Source organism: Sinohyriopsis cumingii, chromosome 11 (genome assembly GCF_028554795.1).
Source record: "Sinohyriopsis cumingii isolate HCF-2022 chromosome 11, ASM2855479v2, whole genome shotgun sequence".
NCBI lineage: Eukaryota > Metazoa > Mollusca > Bivalvia > Unionida > Unionidae > Sinohyriopsis > Sinohyriopsis cumingii.
The window spans coordinates 49,511,390-49,536,050 of NC_142971.1; the positions used below are offsets into that span (position 1 = coordinate 49,511,390).

General features: G+C 34.2%; 1 protein-coding gene across 3 annotated transcripts in view; it reads left to right on the forward strand.

Annotated features, from left to right (window-relative positions):
• LOC149788420 (IQ motif and SEC7 domain-containing protein 1-like) overlaps positions 1 to 24,661 on the forward strand; it is a 237,157-nt gene that overhangs the window by 38,209 nt on the left and 174,287 nt on the right. Inside the window, exon 1 of one of the 3 annotated variants that reach the window (XM_089974393.1) lies at positions 16,434 to 16,915. The exons of the other annotated variants lie outside the window; for them this stretch is intronic. Coding sequence (XP_089830519.1) covers positions 16,896 to 16,915 — 20 coding nt within the window. The 5' untranslated portion in view covers positions 16,434 to 16,895. Of the gene's footprint in view, positions 1 to 16,433; positions 16,916 to 24,661 lie in introns of those variants that run through there. 3 annotated transcript variants of the gene reach the window in all.

The window sequence follows — 24,661 nt, forward strand, 5'->3', positions numbered from 1 at the left end:
GCCAATTTTAATTTTTCACAATTGGACCAGTTTAGGTCCCATAATAGTATGTACATGAAGTAAAGTTTCTTTTCTTCTCTTAAATATTCACAATTGGTAAATAGTTTATATAGGGGAAGGACTTCTAAGTTCGCTCCTGTACAGTTATGTAGATGTTGATAAACTTTTAATAATCTGAAATCTTTTGTTCTTGTTTGCTGTACTTTCATTCTCTTTCTTAGTTCAATTTGCATTCGACCTATGTAGTAGGCTTACATTTCACACATATCAATACATCAATTACATTGTTTGAATTGCAATCCATGTCCTGTTTAAATATCTTACCAGTGGTAAATTAAAACAGATTTCTTCTGATATGTTCTACACTATTTTATTACCTATGCCTTTCATTTAATGAAGGTAAATTTAGATCTGGTATAAATTAAGTTCAGATTAAAAATTGCATGGATCAGTGTATATATTGCATCAAAACATTGATACACTTTTAAGGATACTGTACATGGATTAAGTCAATTCTGTCCAGTTAATATAATTTTCTAAAATTTGGTTTGTTTCTCTTTGAACTATGAAGGGTGTTTAATTGTTTTTTCAATCTTGAAAATGTTTTTAGTTGTTGCAGGTGTTGTATATTGCTGTAAATTTTTTTTACATCTCCCTTCTTATCAGTAATGGCATAACTGACTAAACAATGACATCAAATTATTTATTTACAAAAATACCCATCAGAAGGGCATCCATGACATTCTTGTGAAAAACGTGAAAATGGATACTTGTTTATTACTGATTTCTTGCTGAATTAACACATTATACTGTGTGTGTGTGTGTGTGTGTGTGTGTGTGTGTGTGTGTGTGAGAGAGAGAGAGAGAGAGAGAGAGAGAGAAAGAGATCAGAGGTCCTGAAACTTTAATGGCTCTTGCCAGATATTTTCCCCCAAAAATTGACTTGGCAGCTATATACTTCTGAAATTTAATATAAAATCATTCAAAGGAGATACAACTAGTGAGGACAAAAAAAGAGAAGAAATCTGATGCAGCAAAAAAATTTGTTTGTCTTTTGGTTTCAGATTTACTGCTGCTTTAATGTTAATGTTATTTATCCATAATTCACTGATTTCCTGATATACAGATTACTTTTTGTTAATAAAAAACCATTCAGAATACTATATAGAATTCACCCAACAGCAGTATTTTATTTCATTCTAGTGCTTGGAGATTTTTTTTTTCTTCCAATGTTTTGGTCATAAACTAAGTAACAGACAAGAGCAAAACCCAGCAAGTTTTGTAAAATTCAACAAATAATGTATTTCCTTAGAATACAAATTGACAATTTAAAAAGAACTTAACAATGTTGTGAACCAATTCCCATCTAGTCCTCAGAGTTCTGTGATAAGTCCAAATGTATGAAATTCAGTCGAATTCCAGTAGTGTTCCAAATAAATTCCAACATTAAATGTATTGATATGCCTGTAGTCTTGAATTTGTACATGTGCCTACAATCTGGTGATGTGCTAACAGTCTTTTGATGTGTCGTAATAATATAATCCAAAATTTCCTCGACTGAATTTACTGTACTTCCAAATTAATGTGCGAGTGTGATTTAGGTTTTGATGCAGCTTTAAACATTTTCCAGTCACATTGCTACGACGTCTACAGTGTGGTAGTTTATAGTGTTGTCTAGCACTGGAGCATCATGTCACAGACATGTAGCATCGTGTCCCCAACAGTCACATTATCATGACACCAGCCGACCAGTCCTGACACTAATCTCTTTATGCAGAGTGCCTAGTGAGGCAGCTGCTAGTACCAATTTGAAGTCTTTAGTATGACTTGGCTGGGGTTTGAACCCGTGACCTCCCACATCTGAAGTAGACACTAACTACTTAGACCACCGGAGCAGTCTCCAATTTAGTGATTTAGTCCAAGAAGTACTAAGGAGCACTTTTTATTACATGTAAATAATGTAAATAAATCACCCAAATTAAAACAGAACACAATAATAAGACCTATTCAGCTTTGGATATTAAGGCAGGAATGAGTAATATTTCAAGAAGCCAACATTGATATAAAAAGCTGAGACACAATAGTAGAGACAAGATGTTGTTCAGTCTCCTCTTTAAAACATTCAGAGCTGTCAACAAGTTTAGGAATTTCCAAGTGAAGAACCTGTATCCTTCATTTAGATATAAGTAAACATGTTTACCTCCATTAATAAAATGATCTAAATATTTAATCTATAATATATTAGCTATGTATTATGCTGTTTACAAAGTAAATATCACTGATCAGGTACACTGTTAACTTGATTTTGGACTAAGGTCAGTTACAAAATACAGATATACATAACATATAATCACTGAGAAAATCCAACAAACAGTTCAGAGTAAATATACATAACATTAATTAACAACAAGGTGACTTAGTTACCTTGAAAATATGTAAGACCTAATAGGTACAGTGTGGCCCAGCTATGACACGGTATTGGGAGCCATAGAAACCGACCATATTATAGATCGAACCGTGTTATAAGCAACCAGGTCAGTTAGCTTAAGAAAATGGTGCATGTACCCCATAAAATAATTGGGGGGGGGTAGGTAATAAATGTGGGCGGTAAAATATGTGCTTCATCGGCACAGTTACCGTCTTAAATTGATGCATATTAAATGAGAAATATACCTGTAGTGAAAACAGGAGACATGTATAACAGTTTACTTCATTTAGAGAACCACGAATATATATATATATATATATATATATATATATATATATATATATATATATATATAGTATGAATATATATAGTATGAATAGTATCAACACTGTGTACTCACCCGCGAACCTCATCATATACATTGAATCCACAATACAAGTGATTCCATCAAAATATGCACACACACAACTTTAAAATATTCAGTAATTTTGTCAGAGGTCATACTGGTCTGAATTCAGTGGAAAAACAAGCACAATCACATAACGAATGACGAAGCACATTTACTTTTCAGTATGTCCCAAGTCAGTAAAAGTTAGTTTGTGTTTTAAGTCGCCGTTGGTTGCGTTCGTAAGCATAAACTTTTCCCTACAAAAAGGAAACTTTCACGGCACATTTAATGTGTTCCATCCAGTCACGTTGGAAAATGCAAAATCCATCAGATTCCATCACCTTTATTTTAGTTTCCATCACCTTTATTTTAGTTTGGTACTGACTTCCTTTGATGAAAAGTTCTTTGTTTTTATTGAAAGATTGTAGTCGGCTTTTCTTTGATGAAGGGTGCATTTGTTATTGAAGTCACCGCTAAAGGACAGCTTGGGAGAACCAAACAAATGCCCATTTCTTATTGCGGCGGCAACATCAAATAATTCTATTGCATCATTGAGACTGACTTGTTTCCATTTGCTGAGTATGTTTTCATACCAATCAGTGCTTCAAAGGTAATCCGTTTCCTTTGAAATTTTAGCAAACTATTTTATCTGGGTACTTTTGTAAAAAGGAATTGGCCGTCATTTGGACTATTCTAGTTATTGTCTCTCCATGCCTATTTAATAAACCAGTAAGTAAGAAGCATTTTTTTTGTTTTGTTTGTTTTACATTTGTGATAGCAGCATGATGCTGCCTTCCACGCATGTGTCTGAAAATTAACAATGGGTCAACGGACGATAGAGACACAGTTGTTCTGGTTTGATGACAGGGATTATTACAGAAAATATGAGTGTTCTGAAGGATTTAATTCTGAATGAAAAGAAGACGAATTTTACTTACCATCCACATACAAATGTTAGTCTTTGTAAATATTATAATTACTATCGAGCGGCCAAAAATCCGATGAAAGATAGATTACGAGTTAATACCTCATCTGGTTGAGTTACCAGAAATGTCAACAACAAAAAAGCAGATATTTCACAAGATTACAGTACTCATGCTAGATGTCAAGATAAGCGAATTATATTATAACAATGCAGTTTTGATGGTTTGTCACTATGGACAAAGAATTTTTTTATGTAACAATATGTAAATTTCATTGTATTTTATATCCAGTTTGTGGCTTCCGTTCATGGGGCCTCTGAATTTCTGGATTCCAAACCGATGGTTGTATATAAAAGTTTAAACAGCCAACAACGTTGCCAATAAAAAAAAAAATCACCACATTCATTTATCTAACAAAAACTTTTATCTCATGTAAATTTGGAAATCCATTTTTATTTCTTTTATACTGAGTCTTGTAATTGTGACAGATTTGATTTCCAGCTCTGCAAACCGGACTCTTTTATCTGACAGTCTGGCAAGCATATTGTAATGCTGTTGAATGTAACTTTGGTTTAGTTTGTAAAATAGGCCTTGCATACTTAGTAGAGCATCTGACTTAAATCTAAAAGTAACTTTGGTTTCTTTTCAATTAAATCATGAAGAATACAAAAAAAGTTGATGGCTGCTAGATAGTGGAACATTATATCTGAGATGCTTTAGAGTTTCTTTTTTTTTAAATTCTGAAAGCATGCTAGATGTGTAATCTGTTATGACTCTATGGTCTTAAACTAAATAACAAAAAAAAAAGTGAAATCCAAAAAGTTTTGTAAAAATCAAAATATAACCTATTTACTTAATATACAAAGTGAAATATTACAAATAACTTACAGTATAGTGAATTAAATCCTTAATAATCCTTAAAATTCTATCAAGTCCAAAAGTATCAAGTAATCCAAATGAGTTCCAGTGGTATTCAGAATGAAGTTCACTATTGTACTGATGTCCTGATAGTGTTGATGAATCATTATGAGATAATTCCAAAATGTCTTTAAATGAATTCACAGTAATTCAGAAACAACTATTAGATCTGAATTTATAATTCCAATGAATGATTGAATTAAATAAATGAATCCTCTCAGATAAACACAAATGAATATCTTCCAATACTGATGTTACTGCTAGGAATAACTAATTTCCAGTTAATCATCCCTTAAATCAAAACTGGGACCCAGTACAGAAAGCAGAATGAGACTTATCCAGACAGTTCATAATCATTCAAACTGTAAACAAGGTCAAGTCCTTTAGCAACTTGCCAGTTACAAACCAGGTCAGATGGATTTCCCTTGAATATGTTTCTAATTATGAGTAAAATTAACTGCAGCTTCAAAAACTCCTTTGAGTTGGTAGTTGTTCTGGTTTTGATGTCACTGTAAAATCTTAGTGCTGCAAATGAGCAAAGATTGATGCCATTGAAGTATTGAGTGATTGGTCTACTGGGATTTTAATGTACGGTACATGCATCGTTTTAGTAGTTGGGCTATGTAAAAGTGGATCTATGACAAACTTTATCACCAAATTTTTTGTATGGTATATGGAAATTTATATTGTTGGTATTTGTGGACAGATCACATGTACAGGTTAATTGGTAGTGACAGTGGTATGATGTGCCTTCTAAATAAATAGAGGCCACCCAGTATCAGAAACAACCTTGCTTGACACCTGTATAATATATATTTATCATTTTTGTTCTCCTCGAGAGGTCATTCTAAAATCTGACCACATTTTCTGACACCAAAATAATTCATTTTTGTATATATTTGTGAGCCACATCATTTATACAAGGCCACCTTCTTTTTCATGAAAAGTGATGGCCTCTTACAAATTATATACAAAAACGGGTATAGGTCTGTGAACTTACAATGCTTTTATTTTGTTTGGCATAGTGAAATTAGAAAATTCATTAATGAAGTAATGAGAGTAACAGAAACAGAAATTTATAATTCCCAGTAGGATTTGGAGGGTTGGTGGGAATTTTCCATAAGGAAAACACCTTTGGACCAGACTTGCAATAGATCCAGGATGGAAAGAAAGATGTTAAATTATGCTGCAAGCAAATACAATCTATAATGCACCATTTCTGGAAGGCATCATCATGTGATTGGTTTGTCTTGGCAACATATTATCAGTCATCCTGTTCATCATAAAATTAAAGTAACAGCATAGTGACATGCCTTAATGTAAGAACTGACTGTTTATTGTCAATGACGTCCTAATATACCATAGATCAAAAGAGTATTCATTCTCTATTCCTGAATGTCAGCTAAGCTTAAACAGAAATCAGAGGCAGAAGAAATTGGGCTCACATTTTTTATTAATACACAATCAAGGACTTCTAGAACTTTCCTGTTCAGAAAGCCTCTTTGTTGAGACAAATGATCCAGTCACTTTATATCAGACAAATGAAACTGACTCTTTACTATACTATCAAACTACATTCTAACCTGTCTAATCCTGCATATTGTCTTTAAGCCCAAATGTGAAACCTTGTACACTCAGAAACCAAATTTCTTTCCACCTTTTAGCATGCAAATACATCCTCACTTATCACAAGTACTCGATTATAAGAGAAGTTCAACTGCAACAACAAAGATCGTGATCTGTTATAGCATAATATGCCTGCAGAGCAGGTCTCTGTTGTTCGTCCTACTGATTACTTCTATCAAACTGCACAGAACTAGATATGCCAGTGTGTTACATGATTGCACATCTGGGTCTGTGCAGTTTGCAGTTGGGCTTGTCTTATAAGTGAGTACAGATGGTAGACGCAGCAAAAAAAATCAGTGTTGCAAATACGTGTATTGCAGAATTCTCTATTCCCAAATCAATACTGTGATTATCAAAACCTAAGAGTATATTGGTATTTTGTGAATTCAACAAGTCCTAAACAAATCCTTACTTTTTTCAGAGTAAACGCAATGCAATCAGAGCCATTTATCATTGACATCTGTCCCGACGTACAGATGGTTTGAAATGTGGAGAGAAAGTTTGAGCTGTCATTGCAACATCCAATGGCATTATATTGAGCAGGCTACCAGATAAAGCCAAAATTTGTGAAGCCAAAGAAATAACGATACTAGCATCTTTGATTTACATTGAAACATCTCAACAAAAAATTTTGTCGTCTTTTTGGATTGCCTTTCCACATTGAAAACTTTGCAGTACTGACAACTAGTTAATATCCCGGATTAAACAGAAACAGGATGTGTTCAAACAGTATTTGAAAAGTATTCTGTATGGTTTGCTGACAAGTCTCATTGGTATAATGGGTATTGAAAGAGCAGATAAAGCTGTCAAAACTGCATGTGGTCACCTATTTATGAATGAAAGTTTCCTTATACCAGTTTTGAATATGGCATAATTCAGCATATTTGTCATGCTATGCAAAATATTAATTAATTAAAACTCCAAACACAAACTTCAGAACATCAGACCCAATATTGGAGAGTGGTATCCCTTGTTTAGAACAAATTGCAGAGACAAGGTGGTTATTGTGCAGGGTGAAGTTCGACCAGTGTGTATACCATGCCAGTATCCACTGACAGTAAACTACATTTTTGCCAAGTGCCATCTTCCTCTCAATGAGACAAACATCTTGACATTTTGTTAAAAAATATGCTGTTTATATTTTTTTAATCTACTGTGTTTTGGGGATTTTACACTTGTTTTTTTTATATTACATGTACTTTTTGGCATTTTAGCAAATTTATATATATATTTTTTTTTACATTTATTTGCATATGGAAAGTTATATCTCTCTGAAGAATTTGTGCTGCTCTTTGTTTTCTCCCTTTATTTTGAACATTTTCTTCTCTTGGCACAATATAGCCACTGTTGTGTTGAGTGCTTACAAATGCTACTACATGTATAAGTACTTTGTAGGAATTATTATTGAGAACATAAAGATGGATTTTACATTTGCATTTATAAAAAAAAAATTGTTTACTTTTGATGGCCCACATCGAAGGACTCGTGATTTTTTGTGGTAAATAAGAGCAACAGTCAGATAAGTGAATTTCAGATTATGAAGACTAGACTGTATTCGACTTGAACACCTATCGGCCTTTTTCACCAAACAGTTCAAGTTTAGCCTTTTCCTTAGTTTTATGTAGGGGTCCAGGGTGGCTGACATGCATTGTTTTAGTAGCTGGGCTATGTAAGAGTGGATCTATGCCACAGGCAAGCACTTTGCAGATGCCTCTGTGCGCAGAGCTTCAGTCTCGGCTCCACAATTGTGTGGATGTGAGGAAGCTCACCACTTGGCCTGTCCTTGATTTATACATGATAGATTAGTTCCATAAAACTATTTGTGTGTAAATAAAGTTATTATTATTATTATCATCATTATTATTATTATTATTATTATTATTATTATTATACATGTGGAAAGCATCCAGGTTAAATGATAAAAAAATGTTACACCAGCAGTTGAATACTTCAAGCAAAACAACTGGAAAATTTGTTCACAGGGCCAGATTCATTTTGGTTCCTAGCATTACAACTATCATGTATATATTGCTGGTAGGTAATACAGTTTCATGTTACCTGATTAATTCTGTTCCCTTCAGTTTTGCCTGCCTTGGGTCATCATCTTTGTTCACCTGTTTACTCAACACCAGTTATACATGTTGCCTGGCTCAGATAGCAGTGTGTGCGTGTGCGTGTGTGTGTGTGTGTGTGTGTATTGGCTTGACTTGAATATACACATCCTGACATTTAAGATAACTTTGCTTATTCATGCAACAAGCAAATAAGATGTCTCAAGGACAAAAAAAAAATTATGGTTTATATACATTTGTTACTTACTGTTTTCCACCTGCACACGTTTTCATTATTGTGTATATACACAAGGTTTTTCCTTCTCCTCTCTCTCTCTCTCTCAGCATTGAACATGTTGGTTTGCCATTGCAATTCAGTATGTTGATCAGCAAATAAAAATGGTGTTTTAAAGGATTTTGAGATAACAATTTGAACACATGCTGAATTGTACAGTATATGGTTAAGACAAACTTCAGAATCCTTTAATTTGAGCAGTTGCTCTGAATTTTTATCCAATAACTTTTCTAGTAATTTTCTTGAAATTCCTTAAGTTTATCTGAGAAAATACAACATATTAAAATTGAATAAAATATATAACTTTTAAAATTCAAGATGTCTGTTATTGACATATTTTTAAATAATAGTATATGAATGGGATAAATTTGAGCGGATCAGACACATGAGTTGGGGTAGTTACAAGATGCAGTGGTATCGTTGTGTTGTTATGATGCACTAATTTATTCGGTATTTTGTTCTTCAGCTTTTATTCTTGTTTATGCATTGATAAATAAAGTAACACATGGAGAAAAAAATCTGGCTCCATAAGAAGTTGTCTTTGAGAATTTTGGTAAGTCCTTTTAAAGTCCTTGTAAAGTTGTTGAAAATCAACTTTCTTGGAAGTAAGAACCATGTGCAAGAAGTTGTCCTTGACAATTTTGGTAAGTCTTTATAAATTCCTTGAAAAGTTGTTGAAAATCAACTTTCTTGGAAGTAAGAACCATGTGCAATAAGTTGTCCTTGACAATTTTGTTAAGTCTTTATAAATTCCTTGAAAAGTTATTGAAAATAAATTCTTAGGACCTGTAAGAACTATGTGCAAGAAAATGCTCTGATAAGGAAATTTAGATGTGTATTATCATCCTTATTACAATTATAATTATTGCTGGAAACATAAGTTCCAGTGCAGAATCTAAACACATATTGAGTATGTACATTTCTATTTGACATACCTCATTACAGTCATTTCTAAGGTTATGAAATTGACTTCAGACAGAAATTGAATAACATCTGTACAGAATGGAAAGTTTATAGGTAAATGTTTCTCTGCCATGGTTTATTGTCATCAATACAAGAGCCTCCTTATTATATTGCTTGTGATTTCTTTTGTTGGTTTATAAACAGCATTCTTAATTATTGACTATAACATCCCAAGGAAATGGGAACTTAGTGCCTTTCCCAAAGACAGAATGAGGCAGCTAATTTGGACTGACCTAAGAAGGTATAGAACCAGCAACCCTTGGATTAGGAGGCTCATGATCCACCCCCTCAGCTACTAGATGCAGTGATTGATTTGGTCTTCCATACTAGATGCACCACAGCTTTGAAATAAAATTAAAGTCGTTAAAAATAATCTCCACCATTATGTTTAATGCCATTTTTCAGCACAAGATGGGCTATACATGGCGGCCAGTATTAATGGTAGAGGAAGAACCCGGGAAAACCTCGTAAAGAACCATCGACCCACGAGAAGCTGCTGGCAAGCTTTCTCACGTACCCACTTAGGCTGAACCCATTCAGTGATGTCTTAAGACGATTACTTGAGCAATACTTCAAAATAAGACCCTTAACTTGAATGATTTCTGTAAGGATGAAAACCAGGTTTTTACAAGAGCCAAATAGGAGGTCACATCAAATTACCCAGATGTAAATGCTCTGAACTGTTTAGCAGGATTTTCTGTTCAGTATTTTTATATAGCAAAGGTTGAAGATAATTGTACATATAGTTGATTTACTGATAAAGTTGATTTAAAAAAATCTGTAAACTACATTATTTACCTTTAAAAACATTTTTTTTACAGAAACTTTCATTAGTAACATTTTATGTCAAAGAAACACTGTTATAAGTTTGTAAGCTACACATAGTTTCTTATTCATTGTATATCCACAAAGCACCCTATACACATAAATGTTGTATTTGGAAACAACACCTTGATGGTTCTTGTGATGTTTTACTAATTTGTTCAAACATATTCAGCAAAGACACATCTTATAACTGAATCCTATCATAGTAATAGGTTAAAGACATTTAGCAGATGAAACTGTTCCAAATTGAAGGACATGCATACACATTATGATATATGCCAGCTGTTCAGGATGTCTAATGGGTAGATAGGGGGAAAGGTTGAGTTTCTCATTATTTTAATTAAACAACATTGCTTTGGTTATTGTTAAATGTATACACAGTTATAAATTTTAAATTTGGGTAAACATTGCAGCCTTCTTTGTTAAATAGTTTTAACAGCATTGCATTTTGCACTTTTACCAGGATGTGATTTTTTTTCACAAACATTTCCCAAACAGACTTGAAATCCTTCTATTCATTCCGAATAATTTTCATACTGTCATTTTTCCTAGCTTTTTTCAATGAGTTTTGTAACTTTATTCCTGCATAACTTGTCATCTTCATTTCCCCTAGAATTAGCTAGCTCACTGGTTTTCCTGTGTTTGTGAGTATTGGTCCTTAACCATTCTGCTTGGTGTGTATATTTAACCCTTGAGTTTTCATCGGTAAGTGTTGATCATCCTTGTGTCATTGGTTTCATCTAGATCAGGATTGTCCAACATATTCAACACTGTGGGCCACATGGACCAGTAATGTAAAGTTTGTGGGCCATACATGATATATTTTATAGTAATTATCCTATAATTATAGAACTAATGTTTTGTATGAGCATCACCCACAGGTCGCATTTGGCTAGCGGGCCTAATTAGTTGGACCACTCTGTTATAGATCAAAAAGTGTTTTGAGGTCCCAAGTCAGGGGTCAACATGCATGATCAAAAAAGCAATATAGAATTCAGAATATGCTATCTTTTCATATAAACCCATTAAAAATGTTTGGAAATTCAAATTTGAATAAAAAATAAACTTGTCTGTTGTTTTTCAAAGCATTTAATATACTTAAAAAGAAAGAAATGTTTGGTAAACTAAGCATTGTCAAACATCAATGCCATACACATACACTTGTGCGAACACTTGCATAATCACAATCACACTGACATTAAGTACAAACATACATCAAGTTTCCGTCTTTAAAATCCATTGGATGGCAAAATATATACTGAAATTGATGCAGTCTTTGCTGCTCTCAATAGTTCAGTAAGGGGTTTGAAGATAATGCATTTGTCATCAATGCTTATCTTTTTACTCACTCAGGACTGTAAGGTACTGTTGTCCAAACATCCCTGTTGGATTCTAAGGGCAGATCCTTGTCAGAACTGATGACCATAATGTTGGCATTATCAGAATGTTATCTGATGCAGTTTGACCAGAGAGATGCTTGTCTTGATAGAAAAATTATTATAGATCACACTAGGACTGGCCATTTCATTGGTGGAAGGAGGAAGACCATAATATTATAATGGGGTCTTTGCAGGTGATACATTAATAAAAAGTGCCTTTGTCCAGTTCAACTGTGCAAACATGACTGTATGCTTAATATTGTCTTTCATCAATCTATCTGAGGGCTAAAATCCTCCTGAAAAGCATGGGTCAATCAATGGTATTTTATCAACATTAAGATAATGAATTGAGAATAAAGAGAACGAATCAGAATGTTAAATTTTGTGCCTAAATATGCTAATGTAGATATGTTTGAAGTATTCGCAATGAATTAAATGCTCCCCCTTTCTGTTGTGCTTGACAAATTAAAACTGGCAACCTGGGATTTTGAAATTTATTTTTTGCTGGGCATTGCTTGCTTGCTGATAGTGTATTGCTTACTGAATCACACTCTTAAAAATAAATCACACTCGAACGCTATTCCAACCATTGAAATAATCATGTTTTGCATTTTATATATGGAGTAAAAAATCAGACTTCAAAGAAACGTTGCTGCTGCTGCCATACTTTATATAGTTAGCTTCAGCATTCTTATTCAGTGCAGTGATATATAATAACATTGACTCTTCAGCATGTCAGTTTGATGTACTTAACATCAGATGAGGTTGTTCTACTTTGTGTACTTTACCTATGCAAATCAGCAAAATGGACTCTCCCACAGCAGAATGTGATTCTACACATCAGCAGTGCTTAGCAGACCTAGTTATTGCCAGTGAATTAAGTAATCTCCAAAAGGTGGTTGTTTATCTCAGACTGCCTTACCTTTTAATAGCCTCTATATCAGCCCTATACCCCAGGGATTGTTTTAGCTGTGTTTCATTAATACTGATTACAGGCATAATTATATTATAGTCATCAAGAATTGTAGTGTTTTGTTTTGGGAAAAAAACTTTTTCAGCTAGGATTCCAGAAAATTGTCTTCTAAGCACAATCACATCCGGGGGAAGTTTTGGGAGTTTAGAATCGTGCTTTTTATGTGACACTTCATGTTATGGCAGGTATGACTGTATGTTGATAGTGGTGTGGTTGTCCCTAACATGTTGTTGTTGTTGTAGGGTTTAGCGCCATTTTTCAGCACAAGATAGGCTATACATGGCGGCCAGTATTAATGGTAGAGGAAGAACCCGGGAAAACCCCGGAAAGAACCACCGACCCACGAGAAGCTATTGGCAAGCTTTCTCACATACCAACATAGGCCGAACCTGCAACTCGAACCCACACAGACAGAGGTGAGATGGCAGTGATCCGTAACGGTGAGCACTAAAGACCACTCGGCCACTCTGGCCCCCCCCCCCATATACTTTTAATCCTCCACCTCTATAATTTTTGGTCCTATCTTTACATAATGGCCTTTGGTAACCTTCAATTTCAAACATTCTTTTAGGATGCTTTAGTTTCAGCTGAAAATTTGAAATATATTGAATACATATATGTATATTGTTTTATCTTAATATAAGTTTCATTTCATCAATTTTATTACAGGGTCCTTGTATATTAATATGGCCTGTGTGATGTCTTTTTTCCTTTCAAGGTTATACTCATAGGCTGAAGAATTTACAACACTTTGATACTTGTACTATCGTACTATCTATATTTGACCATATGGGCCCCAAGGGAGTACATGAATCATCATTATTAGTGATTATGCTTTCCAAATTTGGTTTGTCATACACTGTATAACACAGTCATATGACTAGGGTGTGGGTGTGTATTGGATTTTTAATGTAGCTTTAACAAGTCTTCCAGTTATATCGCTACGATGTCTGCATTGTGGCAGTTTATAGTGATGTCTAGCACTGGGGTATCATGCCACAGACATGAAGCATTATGTCCCACCCAGTCACATTATCTTGACACCATGCTGGCCAGTAACTAACCTCTTAATGCTGAGCACCAAGCGAGGCAACTGTTAGTACCATTTTTATTAGTCTTTGATATGACCCAGCTGGAGTCGAACCCGTGACCTCCCATATCTGTGGTGGAGGCAATAACCACTTAGGCCACCGGAGCGGTCATCATATGACTGGTCATTTGGAACAAAGTCCAATTTCAGAAGCACTTATTGTGGACAGGGAGATATTTGCTCAAATTAGCAAAGTGAATAATACTTTTCAAACCTGTGGGTTCAGATGAAACTGAAACACTACAATGTATTTTCAAAATCTGAGATTTATTCCTTGCTGTCCTTAACTGCTTTTGTGACTTTTGCCAAATAGTGTAGTAGAGTAGTAACATCATCTAAGTGTAGTAACATTGTGACATTATTTAAATCAATGATAAAACCTTATTATTCAAACACCCTACAGCCCCAGACTGTAATAAGACTATATAGATATGAGTGCCTGTCTCCTAATCTCTTTACTTCTTAAAATTATGCAGTTATATTATTGCTACAGGCTTGTTACTTTGGCGACCTTAGTCCTTACCACTGATATCTGACATTAGGTTTTGGAGAGCTAGAATAAATGATTCCTATGGTCGTCATACCAGCCACTGTGATTTGTAGCAAGTGTGTCTGGTGATATAAGGACTTAGAGCAGTATGCAGGTTGTCTAGGTCCTACTTTTTAACACATTAACCCCTGGCGACGAGTTTATGTGGCAGGTTGTAGTAGCTTACTGCTGAGCTCCGTAGCATCAAGGTCATGTATGATACACTAAAGTGGGTGGTATTATAGAAAGGTAGACAGATGTAGCTCTACAATGATACCAAATAATCTGGAAGTTTTAGTTGCACTACTACAAAATACAGAGGGAAAAAAACTCATTTTTTGGACATGATTTTTTTCCCACCCAATTTTGTGTCTGAATTTTAGACTTTTTGGCCTTAGCTCTAACTCAGACCAGTATGAACTGCAAAAAGACAGATGAACGTTTGCAAAAAGTAGGATAAGATTGGTATTTGAAATAAAGAGTGGTCTCGATACGAAAATAATGGGTCTGTTAAGCAACAAGAAAAGCACTCCCAACTTTTACCCTTCTGCTCATGTAGGAGCCAAATAGCCAATGAAAAATGAGGTTCTAACACAACTAGGCATTAGGTTATTGGAAATGACCTAGAAGTTAATGTATTAAGATGTATTCAAAAATAGCTTTCAAAATGTGTTTCCTACTTGAATTTCAGTCAAAAACAACATAAACCTCTAGGGGTTAATGTGTTAAACACAAAGCTAATGAAAAAGCAAAAAACTAACCATAATATTTCACACCGAATACAATTTTTTTAAAATAAAAAGTTCAGATGGGAAAAAGTAAAAATTCATAATAACAAAACAAAAGACAACATCAGATCAGGAAAAAAAAACTATACACAATGTCCAGTACCTCAGTTGATGATGATATGAATTATTTTTATAACAATTATTATTTACAATATATAACATTTTCTGTTTTTGTTTTATAATAAATTTCATCAATATCCAGCAGCTATGATAACTTTTTGAAAATATATCTGGCAACGGTCAATGAGAGGTTTGGCCGAAAGGTCAACATAATTGATAACAGGAGGATTAACACTTTGAAAGCATTAGGAGCAATCAGAACACTGACTCGTTTGAATTCAGGTATATCCTTATAAATACAGGGAAATTAAGTGCAAGTTTTCATTGTTTCCACTATTTTCAAATTGTATGGTCAGACAGATGTTATTTCCCATTTGCACTTATATGAACCTTGTTTGATTTGTTTGATACACATTGTTAGAGCATTGTTGGGTCACCCCAAGTCTCAGTAGAAAAACAGTTGGGTCTGGAGGGTAGCCTGGAAGAGACAATAGATTGTTTATTTGGTTCTGTTAGGCAAAAGAATAGGTGTTGTAAAAGAAGAATAAATGGCAGTGTAAAGGGCTGTTATAGAGGTTGAGTCTTGTATAGTTTGGTGTTTACATTTTCTGCAGTTATTTACTCTTGGTAATCATCAAACAGCAATATATGCCAGTTATTTCTCAAAGAAAATGTGACAGCTCAATAATTACCAGAACCCATTTGTATGTGATACACTATATGAATACAAATGTTTTCACATTTAGCTTTCATCTGATATTATTATATTTTAAAATATTCTGTAAGGTGTATGAATTTTAAAGAATGGATAATGAAATGTCTACCATGAGAATGCATGAAGTTCATAGGCTTATGGAAATATGGTGCAATGTATTTAAATTAAGGTATCTTTGTGGTACATATCAATGTCAGAAAGTTTCTTAAAAGGTAAATATTGATAATAAAAAACTCTTTTGTGGTGATAATGTATATTTAATCTGGCTGACAAGTTATAAATATTAGCTGCCTTTTCACCTCAGGTTGTCTAGACTGGCACTCTGACTGTTATTTTGTGTGACATGAAGTGCAGCTGGAGAGGCAAAAGAACTTGTTGATGACAACCAGTCTATTACAGCTGGCTGGACAGATGGTGTGGATTCTTAACACAGAGCTGCACAAAGGACCAGTCAATTAATGCTACTGGTAGGGGTGATCAGCTTCAGTGGCTTTGGAGTCTCTCACTTTACACCTTACTGTGATTGTGCGATATACCATTACACTATGAATATCTTACCTTATACACAGAAAGTATTTTTGTTGTGATTTGTGAAATCTTGTATAGACTTTTCAAGGCCAGAAATTTTTTGATTGGTGCCCCATTTGGGAGATAGGTTCTCCTAAATGGTCAGAACCAACAGATTTACAATTGCACATTTGGAACCCACCTTTACGGACAATACATCTGGTGTGAAAATGAAATCCATGTAAAAAAGCATGTTGCCTGGAAAAGTTGTAATGAATTTATATGGAAAGTTTTCAGCAACACTGATGGATAACTTGAGAGTTTGCTGTGTTAATGTAGCTCAGGAATTGTGCTGATTGGAGTAATGGTCATTGTTAGGGTGTCATGCCCTGGGTTCAGAGGTTGAGGATCAGTGAGGCTGAGCAGGCAGTTTCATCATGTACATCTGTGTCACTGGGTGAGTTTCTTCCAAAATTTAGCCAGTAACCTTGTACAGGAATTCAGAAATCAACCACAGTTCTTATTATCATAGTTTTACCTTTTGGGGTGTCTATAAGTGCACAGTTACTGTTCTGTTTGTAAATCAAGTTTATATCATGTACTATTATGAATACAAAAATGTAATGCTATAGCACACTTTTGAAATAAAGAGAAATTATTTAACGAAGTGTATGTAAATACTGATGTAATAAGTTTTGAAGTATTGTTAGCTCTGGCTTAAAACCAAGTTTGCTGAACGGAAGGGTTTTTCTGTGTTTATAAGTGAATTCTCATTAAAATCACTTTTGTAAAAGTATTTGGAATTTAATATTTTTAAAGATTATGAAGATTAATGTAATTTTATTTTGATAGAAATTCTTGAATCATGAACATATTAATTTTATAGTATCGTCTATAGTGTACATGAATAATACATGGATAATGAGCATACATTCATTTTGCAACAAATTTGCAGTTATATCTGGTTGAAATAACTTACTACATATATTTATATACCTAAAGTTAAAGTTTCTGGATCAAAGGGTTTGGAGTAAGTTAAGGTTAGAAAAATACAGGTTGTTTTGAGCTCTCTTCAGGGATAAGTATGTACTGATACCTGTGGGGCTGTATACATGTGTAATGGATTGGATCTAAGGAATAGCCTGAAGTTAAATTGCAGATTATCTCAGTCCAGTACACAAATCATGTCTGTTGGACAACACATTACACAAATCATGTCTATTGGAAAGCACATTACACTAATCATGATTGTTGGACAACACATTACACAAATCATATTGTTTTAGCAACACATTACACAAATCATATCTTTTGTACAACATAGTACACAGAGAACAAAATTATTTTCTTTCATTGTGTTTTAGCTTACATGATCACAAGGCTTATGATACGCTCCATCATCTGGTGTTCACCATGCATTCAGAATTCACAATTACTATTTATTATGTCAAAAACGGATTGACATATTTGCACAATATTTTACAGCCAGATTCTGCCATCAAGGCCATTCCGATTTGTTCATTGGATGCTGATCCAATATCTAACCAATAAAGCCCCGTTTCTAAAGTTAAAAAAATCTATAAGCAACTTATTCTCAGAAACTGCTCAACAGAATTTGACCAAATTTGACATACAACACCAGGCATGAAGTCTTCATATTTGATCAAATTATTATTATCTGCTATCAATAATCATATATGACTTAAATTATTAAGTCTATGCAAATCATGCTAATCTCTTGCCATGTATGACCAGTTGGTTACCTATACTAAAACCAGAAAAATCTGTCAACAACTTCTTCCAAAAAACACCATTAACATAATTTTACCAAATTTGACAGTAAATATATTTTGGCATTGATGGTATTCAGTTACATGCAAATGATGTTAATCTGCCATCAAATATGGCCACCTTTATTAAAAATAGAGCAGCCTTTGAATGAATTTCCCAACATAATTAGACCAAATTAGATGGCATCTTGAGATCAATGACTTTCACTTGACAAATATTCAAAATTAAGATGACTGTACCCACTCATTAGCATGTTAGTGTCTTTAAATTTAAGGATATTGTTTCACAAGTTCAATAATTTTAGAGACATCCTTTTCAGTTTATTGTTAAATCTTGCAAAAATGAAAAAAAATGATTAAGTTCTAAATAATTTGTATATGATGTCTAACACAAATACTTGAGTTGTGTGCCATCAATTAAAGTATGGCAGGAATGCATGTCAAGGTGATTGACTCCTGCATAATTGTACAACATTTCACACATAGCTATTTCTGTGTGTTGTTTTGTAGAATACCATATAAAACATCTTTCTGGATTATTGACTGACAGCTGGAGGTGTGTGGGTGGATTTTAAAAAATAAAATTTTTTAACAAGTGATGTCAAGCTGCAGTCAAATATGGCCACCATTGCTATAAAAAAAGTAAAGCATATAAATGACTTTCTAAGAGAGAACCTCTCAATAGAATTTGACCAAATATGACAGAAAGCATTCTGGCATAAAGACCTTCAGTCTTTTACAAATGGTGCCCATCATCAAATATGACCACCATTACTAGATACAGAAAACTATAAATGGGGGGAAAGTTAAGTCACCAAGATTTACTAATTTTTGATTGGGGTATTTCAAAATGAATATTATGGCATCACAAATGGAAATAGATGTCAAAATGTGGCTTTAATTATTATAGCAGAATTACTTATATAAATATATGCAACACACGTGTACATTATTTCTTCTATGAAAACATGGTTGGGCCAGCAAAATAAATTTGTTAAAAAAGTGGAGGTGGTATGGTCTTGTTATCCAGTAAAGATACACTTGGTAAATAAATACACAAATTTTGTAAAATAAGTAGTGGATTTATCATCAAGCTTGGGATTATCAAATGATACATATGGTATATATACATTTCAAAATGTCAACAGTCATAGGCTTTTGTTGAATAAAACATAGATACACATTCAAACTTTTGAATCCATAAGCATACATGTACTAACAAAGATTATGAACACTCATGCATTCTTGTCACATACCCACTTACATACCTCCATTTTGTATTGATATAGACTATGTGTCAGAGGCATAGCTGCAATAACTTTCTTTTATATACTTATTACCAATATGTATTGATGATTTTAGATTGATGATTAAGTTACACCTTTTAAATCAAAGCAGATCAAGAGAACAGAGTTCAAGGATATTTTGTTAGTTTGAATTGGTAGCCATCTTGAAAATATTGTTATCACTACTACTGAATAAAAAGTAATATTATCATATTACATGTGGTTTTCACCTGAAGGCTTCTTTTGATGTTTGATTGAACCTAAATGAAAAGAGTGCCATTTGGGTATCCAATATGGCCACCATATCAGCCATCTTGAAAATCTTGTTGCTACTCTGAAATGGAGGGCTACTTTGCAAAAGAGTGTTTTTCTTAACTTATTCAGACCCAGAGGTTTTTGTCATTTTCTCTGAAATGGGGGTAGGAAATGCATTTTGGAGGTTAATTCTGATTACATTCAAATACATCTGCTTCCAAGTGATTTTAGTTTAGGCGGATGCCAGGTCATGTTAGAAACAGATTTTTATTGGTTATTTCACTTGCACATGAGCAGAAGGGTAGAAGTTGGACTTCTTTTTTTTTGTCCTTATTGGACCTATCATTTTTGCAAAGGTTCACCTGCCTGTATGCAGCTCAGGCTGGTCTGCCATAGATCTCAGACTGAAAAATCTAAAATCCAGACACAAATCCAGTTCAGACAACCAGCACAGTTTTGGTGTAAAAAATAATCTGGACTCAAAAATTATGTTTTTCCCTCTGTATTTTGCAATGTTTATAGAAAGTCCAGATAATTTGGTATAATTGTAGAGCAACCTATGTCTGCTTGTTTTTGATACCACACACTTTGGTGTATCTTAAATGACCTTGATGCTGCAGAGCTCAGAAGCAGGGTACATCCTCATCATGCCTAAAGATAGCACTGTGGCTTAATAAGTTAAATTTGTTTTGGTAAATTTCTTACTAATTGTCAGGAACTGGCTATTTTTGTAATTTATGTGCAATATTGATGCACAAATGATAAAGTAAATAAGGAATATTTAAATTTTATGATTTCACCAAAATTCACCCATCAATTGGTGCATTTAGATGTCACCAAATTTGAATATTCCTTGTGTATTTAATCACTTTTGCATCAACATTACACATAAATTACAAAATTCACCATTCCTTGACAGTTTGTAAGAAATTTCCAAAACCCTTATTAATATTGTTGTTGTTGTTCTAGGGTTTAACGCCATTTTTCAGCACAAGATAGGATATACATGGTGGCCAGTGCAACTGGTGGAGGAAGAACCCTAGGAAACCCAGGGAAGAACCACCGACCCACGAGAAGCTACTGGCAGCCTCTTTCTCACGTACCCACACTAGCTGAGCCTTGGACTCGAACCCATGCAGACAGAGGTGAGATGGCAGTGATCCAGAACGGTGAGTGCTTTAGACCACTCGGCCACTCAGGGCCCCTCCCTTATTGATGACTTTGTCTTATGTCTGGTTGGTGCTACATGAAACTGGTACTGCTCAGACATCCAATATGACCTGAAAATCTTGAAAATCTTGTTATTGCAACTCCTGAATGAATGGTAATATCAATATGAGGTTTTCACTGAAAGACTTCTTATGATGTCTAGTTGAGCCTCATAGAAAATGGTATCGATCTGACTTCCTACATGGCTGGTCATATTGATATCATGTTTTCACCAAAAGACTTGTGATGCTATCTAGTTGATTCTAAATGGAAATGCTGCCAGTCTGATATCCAGTATGGCAACCATGGCAGCCATCTTGAAAATCTTGTTATTGTTACTTCTCCAAAATTGAATGTCATATCAACATAAGGTTTCCACCAGAAGACTTAGATGATGTTTTGTTGGTCCTGAATTAAAATGGTACCAAAACTAACATCTACAGCAGCTAACTGAAAATCTTATTATTGCTGAAGAATATCGAGATGATTTCAGCTCTCTGCAGTTCAAAGTAAGAAATGTTCTAATCTTTAATTGCGAAGAAAAACAAATTTTTCCTGTTAAATGTCAGCCTTATCAAGGGACTCTTGTTTTATTTAATTCCTTTAATTTAAGGAATCTACTGCATATACCATTTTAGTTGTTGTTGTTGTGGTAGGGTTTAACGCTGCTTTAGACCACTCGGCCACTCAGGGCCCTTATACCATTTTAGTAGAAACTTTTGTTCCATTTTATTCTAAGTACTTTAAACACTAATTGAATATTTTGCCACAGTCAGTAACATAAAGTTTCAACAAAAATGTTTAGTTCCTTCCACTTTTATTTAATTATCACATCTGTTCCAATCTGTTTAATGGTTTAGTCACAAATGTTCAGGCAAAAGGCAGCTTTAGTGAAGTATGGCCTTGTATTTTTTTTTTTTAACTCTTGTGTCATTCAGCTACACCTGCAAACAAAATTGGCCTGCTCTCTTGTTACAGACTTGGGATAGATAATTATTCTGTGTAATTTAATCTGAGTAAGTATAAAAGAATTATTAATGGCATGTCTAACAGGGAAAAGAGTATTATTTTGGCAAGAGACACCAAAGAAAAAGACCTCAGTGGATAACTCAGAGTGACCTTCTTACGTGGCCAGAGTTTAGACAAGATATTTAAATGGTCATCTCCTGGCATTAGAGTAGAAGTGATTTGCCTTTCTGGACATTATATTTGTGCACACAGTATTTGCTAACTGCTGACAAGTGTCCATTTGTCCAGTTGGTGCCAGGCAGTCAGGACCTAATGACTTTGGAGTCAGCTTGTCAGATTTGGAACTACATACCCCATAGAATCAATATAGTATTTCACCCTGCCTTTGTCATTCTGGCAGAATGACATTCAATACTGATTAATGTATTGTTAGCGTTTAACCTAAAAAATTGGGAAGAAAAAGATAGTTGCTGATGTTTTCTTACAGCTGGCTCCCTCCAGTATTTCTATCATCTCAGATGATCAACGCTGATGAACATATTTACACAGAAGCTTTCTGAGTACTGTAAAACCAGATATACATCGTATCCATACACTAAATAGCTTGTTTCCATTTTTAGTGATGAACTGACTAATGTACCAATATATAGGTTTTAGAAGTTGCTGAGGTCCTTTGTGGAATCATACCTTGAAGAAACATTTTGGTTTCATATGTTTACTGTGGAGCCGATATTATTATGAAACAAGACATAGAAATCATTTTTCAGAAGGCTGAGGCAGTGGCATCACTGTTAGTACAGTTTGTTAAGGTTTTAGTTCTTGTTTTTCATTTGCATAGACAAAATAAACTCCATGATATATTCTCATCATACTTGGCATGAATCTTTATGAAACTAAAATAATTCATTTCACAACATCCTTTCTCACCTGTTTTACCTTGGGGTGAACATTACATAGAAAATATGAGTTAATGTTTTGGTAATTGAAGATTTTTCAATGTTATTTTCTATACCTCGTGATAGATTCTCATCATACTAGGCACTATTTATTATGAAGCCAAAACAATTCATTCTATGACACACTTGCTCACCCCTGTAACCTTGGGGTTCAAGTGACAGTAATAGAATTGTATCAAAATTTTAGTTACGATGTTTTTATTTATTTATATTAACTAAACTCTTTGTTGGATTAGTGTCATACCTGGAATGAATTGTTATGAAACTTAAGCAGTTCATGCAGTGACACCTTTGCTTGCCACATTTAATTTTGTCCTTGGGCTCAAGGTCACAGTTATATAAAATTCATATCAAAGCTTTTGTGTTAGTTTTTTTATATAAATGCTTCAACATGTATTTCCTAAAACCTATATGGATTTTCTTTTTATATAAATGCTTCAACATGTATTTCCTAAAACCTATATGGATTTTCTTCATACAGAGGATGAATCATGATGAAACTAAGATAGTTACTTTCAGCTAATAGAGCACAATCCCCTTCTAGGGACTCTTGTCTATTGGTAAAACTACACTGGCAAATTGATACATGCACATAACTTCCATAGTTAGTAATTAGCATATGTATCGTTTTAAATTCCTGTTTTACTATGTTCTATGTTGTCCAGAGCTTGTCATAGTTTGCTCTTGATTGGAAATGGTGGATTGCAGATCTCTGGTAGCCAAGGCAGTGCTATTCATAGACTAAGGGTGACTGTGAAATAGTATTGGTCCTGTTGAACCATCTTTGCTAGCCAAGGTTCTGATAACCCTTTCTACACCTTGGCGGATCGAACAGCTTTATTGGTGCTTTGTATTAGCGACATCTGTTGGATTCCATGTGTTGCCTCCCTTAGTATATAATGCCAACTAACCAATAGCATGGCGCATTGTACATCTGCCATAAATGGTGGTTGCAATTGACCTGAAAAGGATACTTTGTAAGTTGAACATCGAAAGTATGACTATGCAACAGAGGGAAGCTATTACAGGTGTATTTGAGTGAATGGTATTTGTGCAAACACAGACCAACACTGAAAAATTGCTTAGCTATCAGTTCATTCAAGTTGTGTACTTCCCTAGTCTTGATCACATAGGAACAGTGCTCAAATTTGAACAACTTAATTTTATTGGATGTGGTGGCTTGCCACCAGATTCAATGAAATTTACAGACCCAAAGCACAGAAATATCTGCTCAATATGCCAAGGTGTGGATAGGGTTATCGGAACCTTGGCTAGCAAAGATGCTGTTGAACAGAATTAAGGGCTCACATGTAGGACCCGATGATGGTCATATATTAATCAGCATTTGTGAGTGTTAGTAATAAAGTAATTAATTCACTGATATGCAAGTCACAATGAATTAGAAAAGTACATGTGAAGCATCTCTAATAGAAATATATACAGATTATTTGGTCTACAGAAAAAGAACATATAAACTTATCATTGATAACATCAAGAACATTTGGCACTAAAATTCTAACAGTTTGTAAAAGAATTTACCTGATAAAATCTAAAATTGTTTATGATACTAAAATGACACAGTTCCAATTTGCAGATGTTATTTCATGTGAGAGAGCAATCACCTCACCCCATCTACTGGCTGATAAGGAAAACCCAGAATGAGCATGATTTTATTTTACTTATCACCATATACACAAAACTGCATGCTTTGTATTTTACTAGGAAATATGCTTTCACT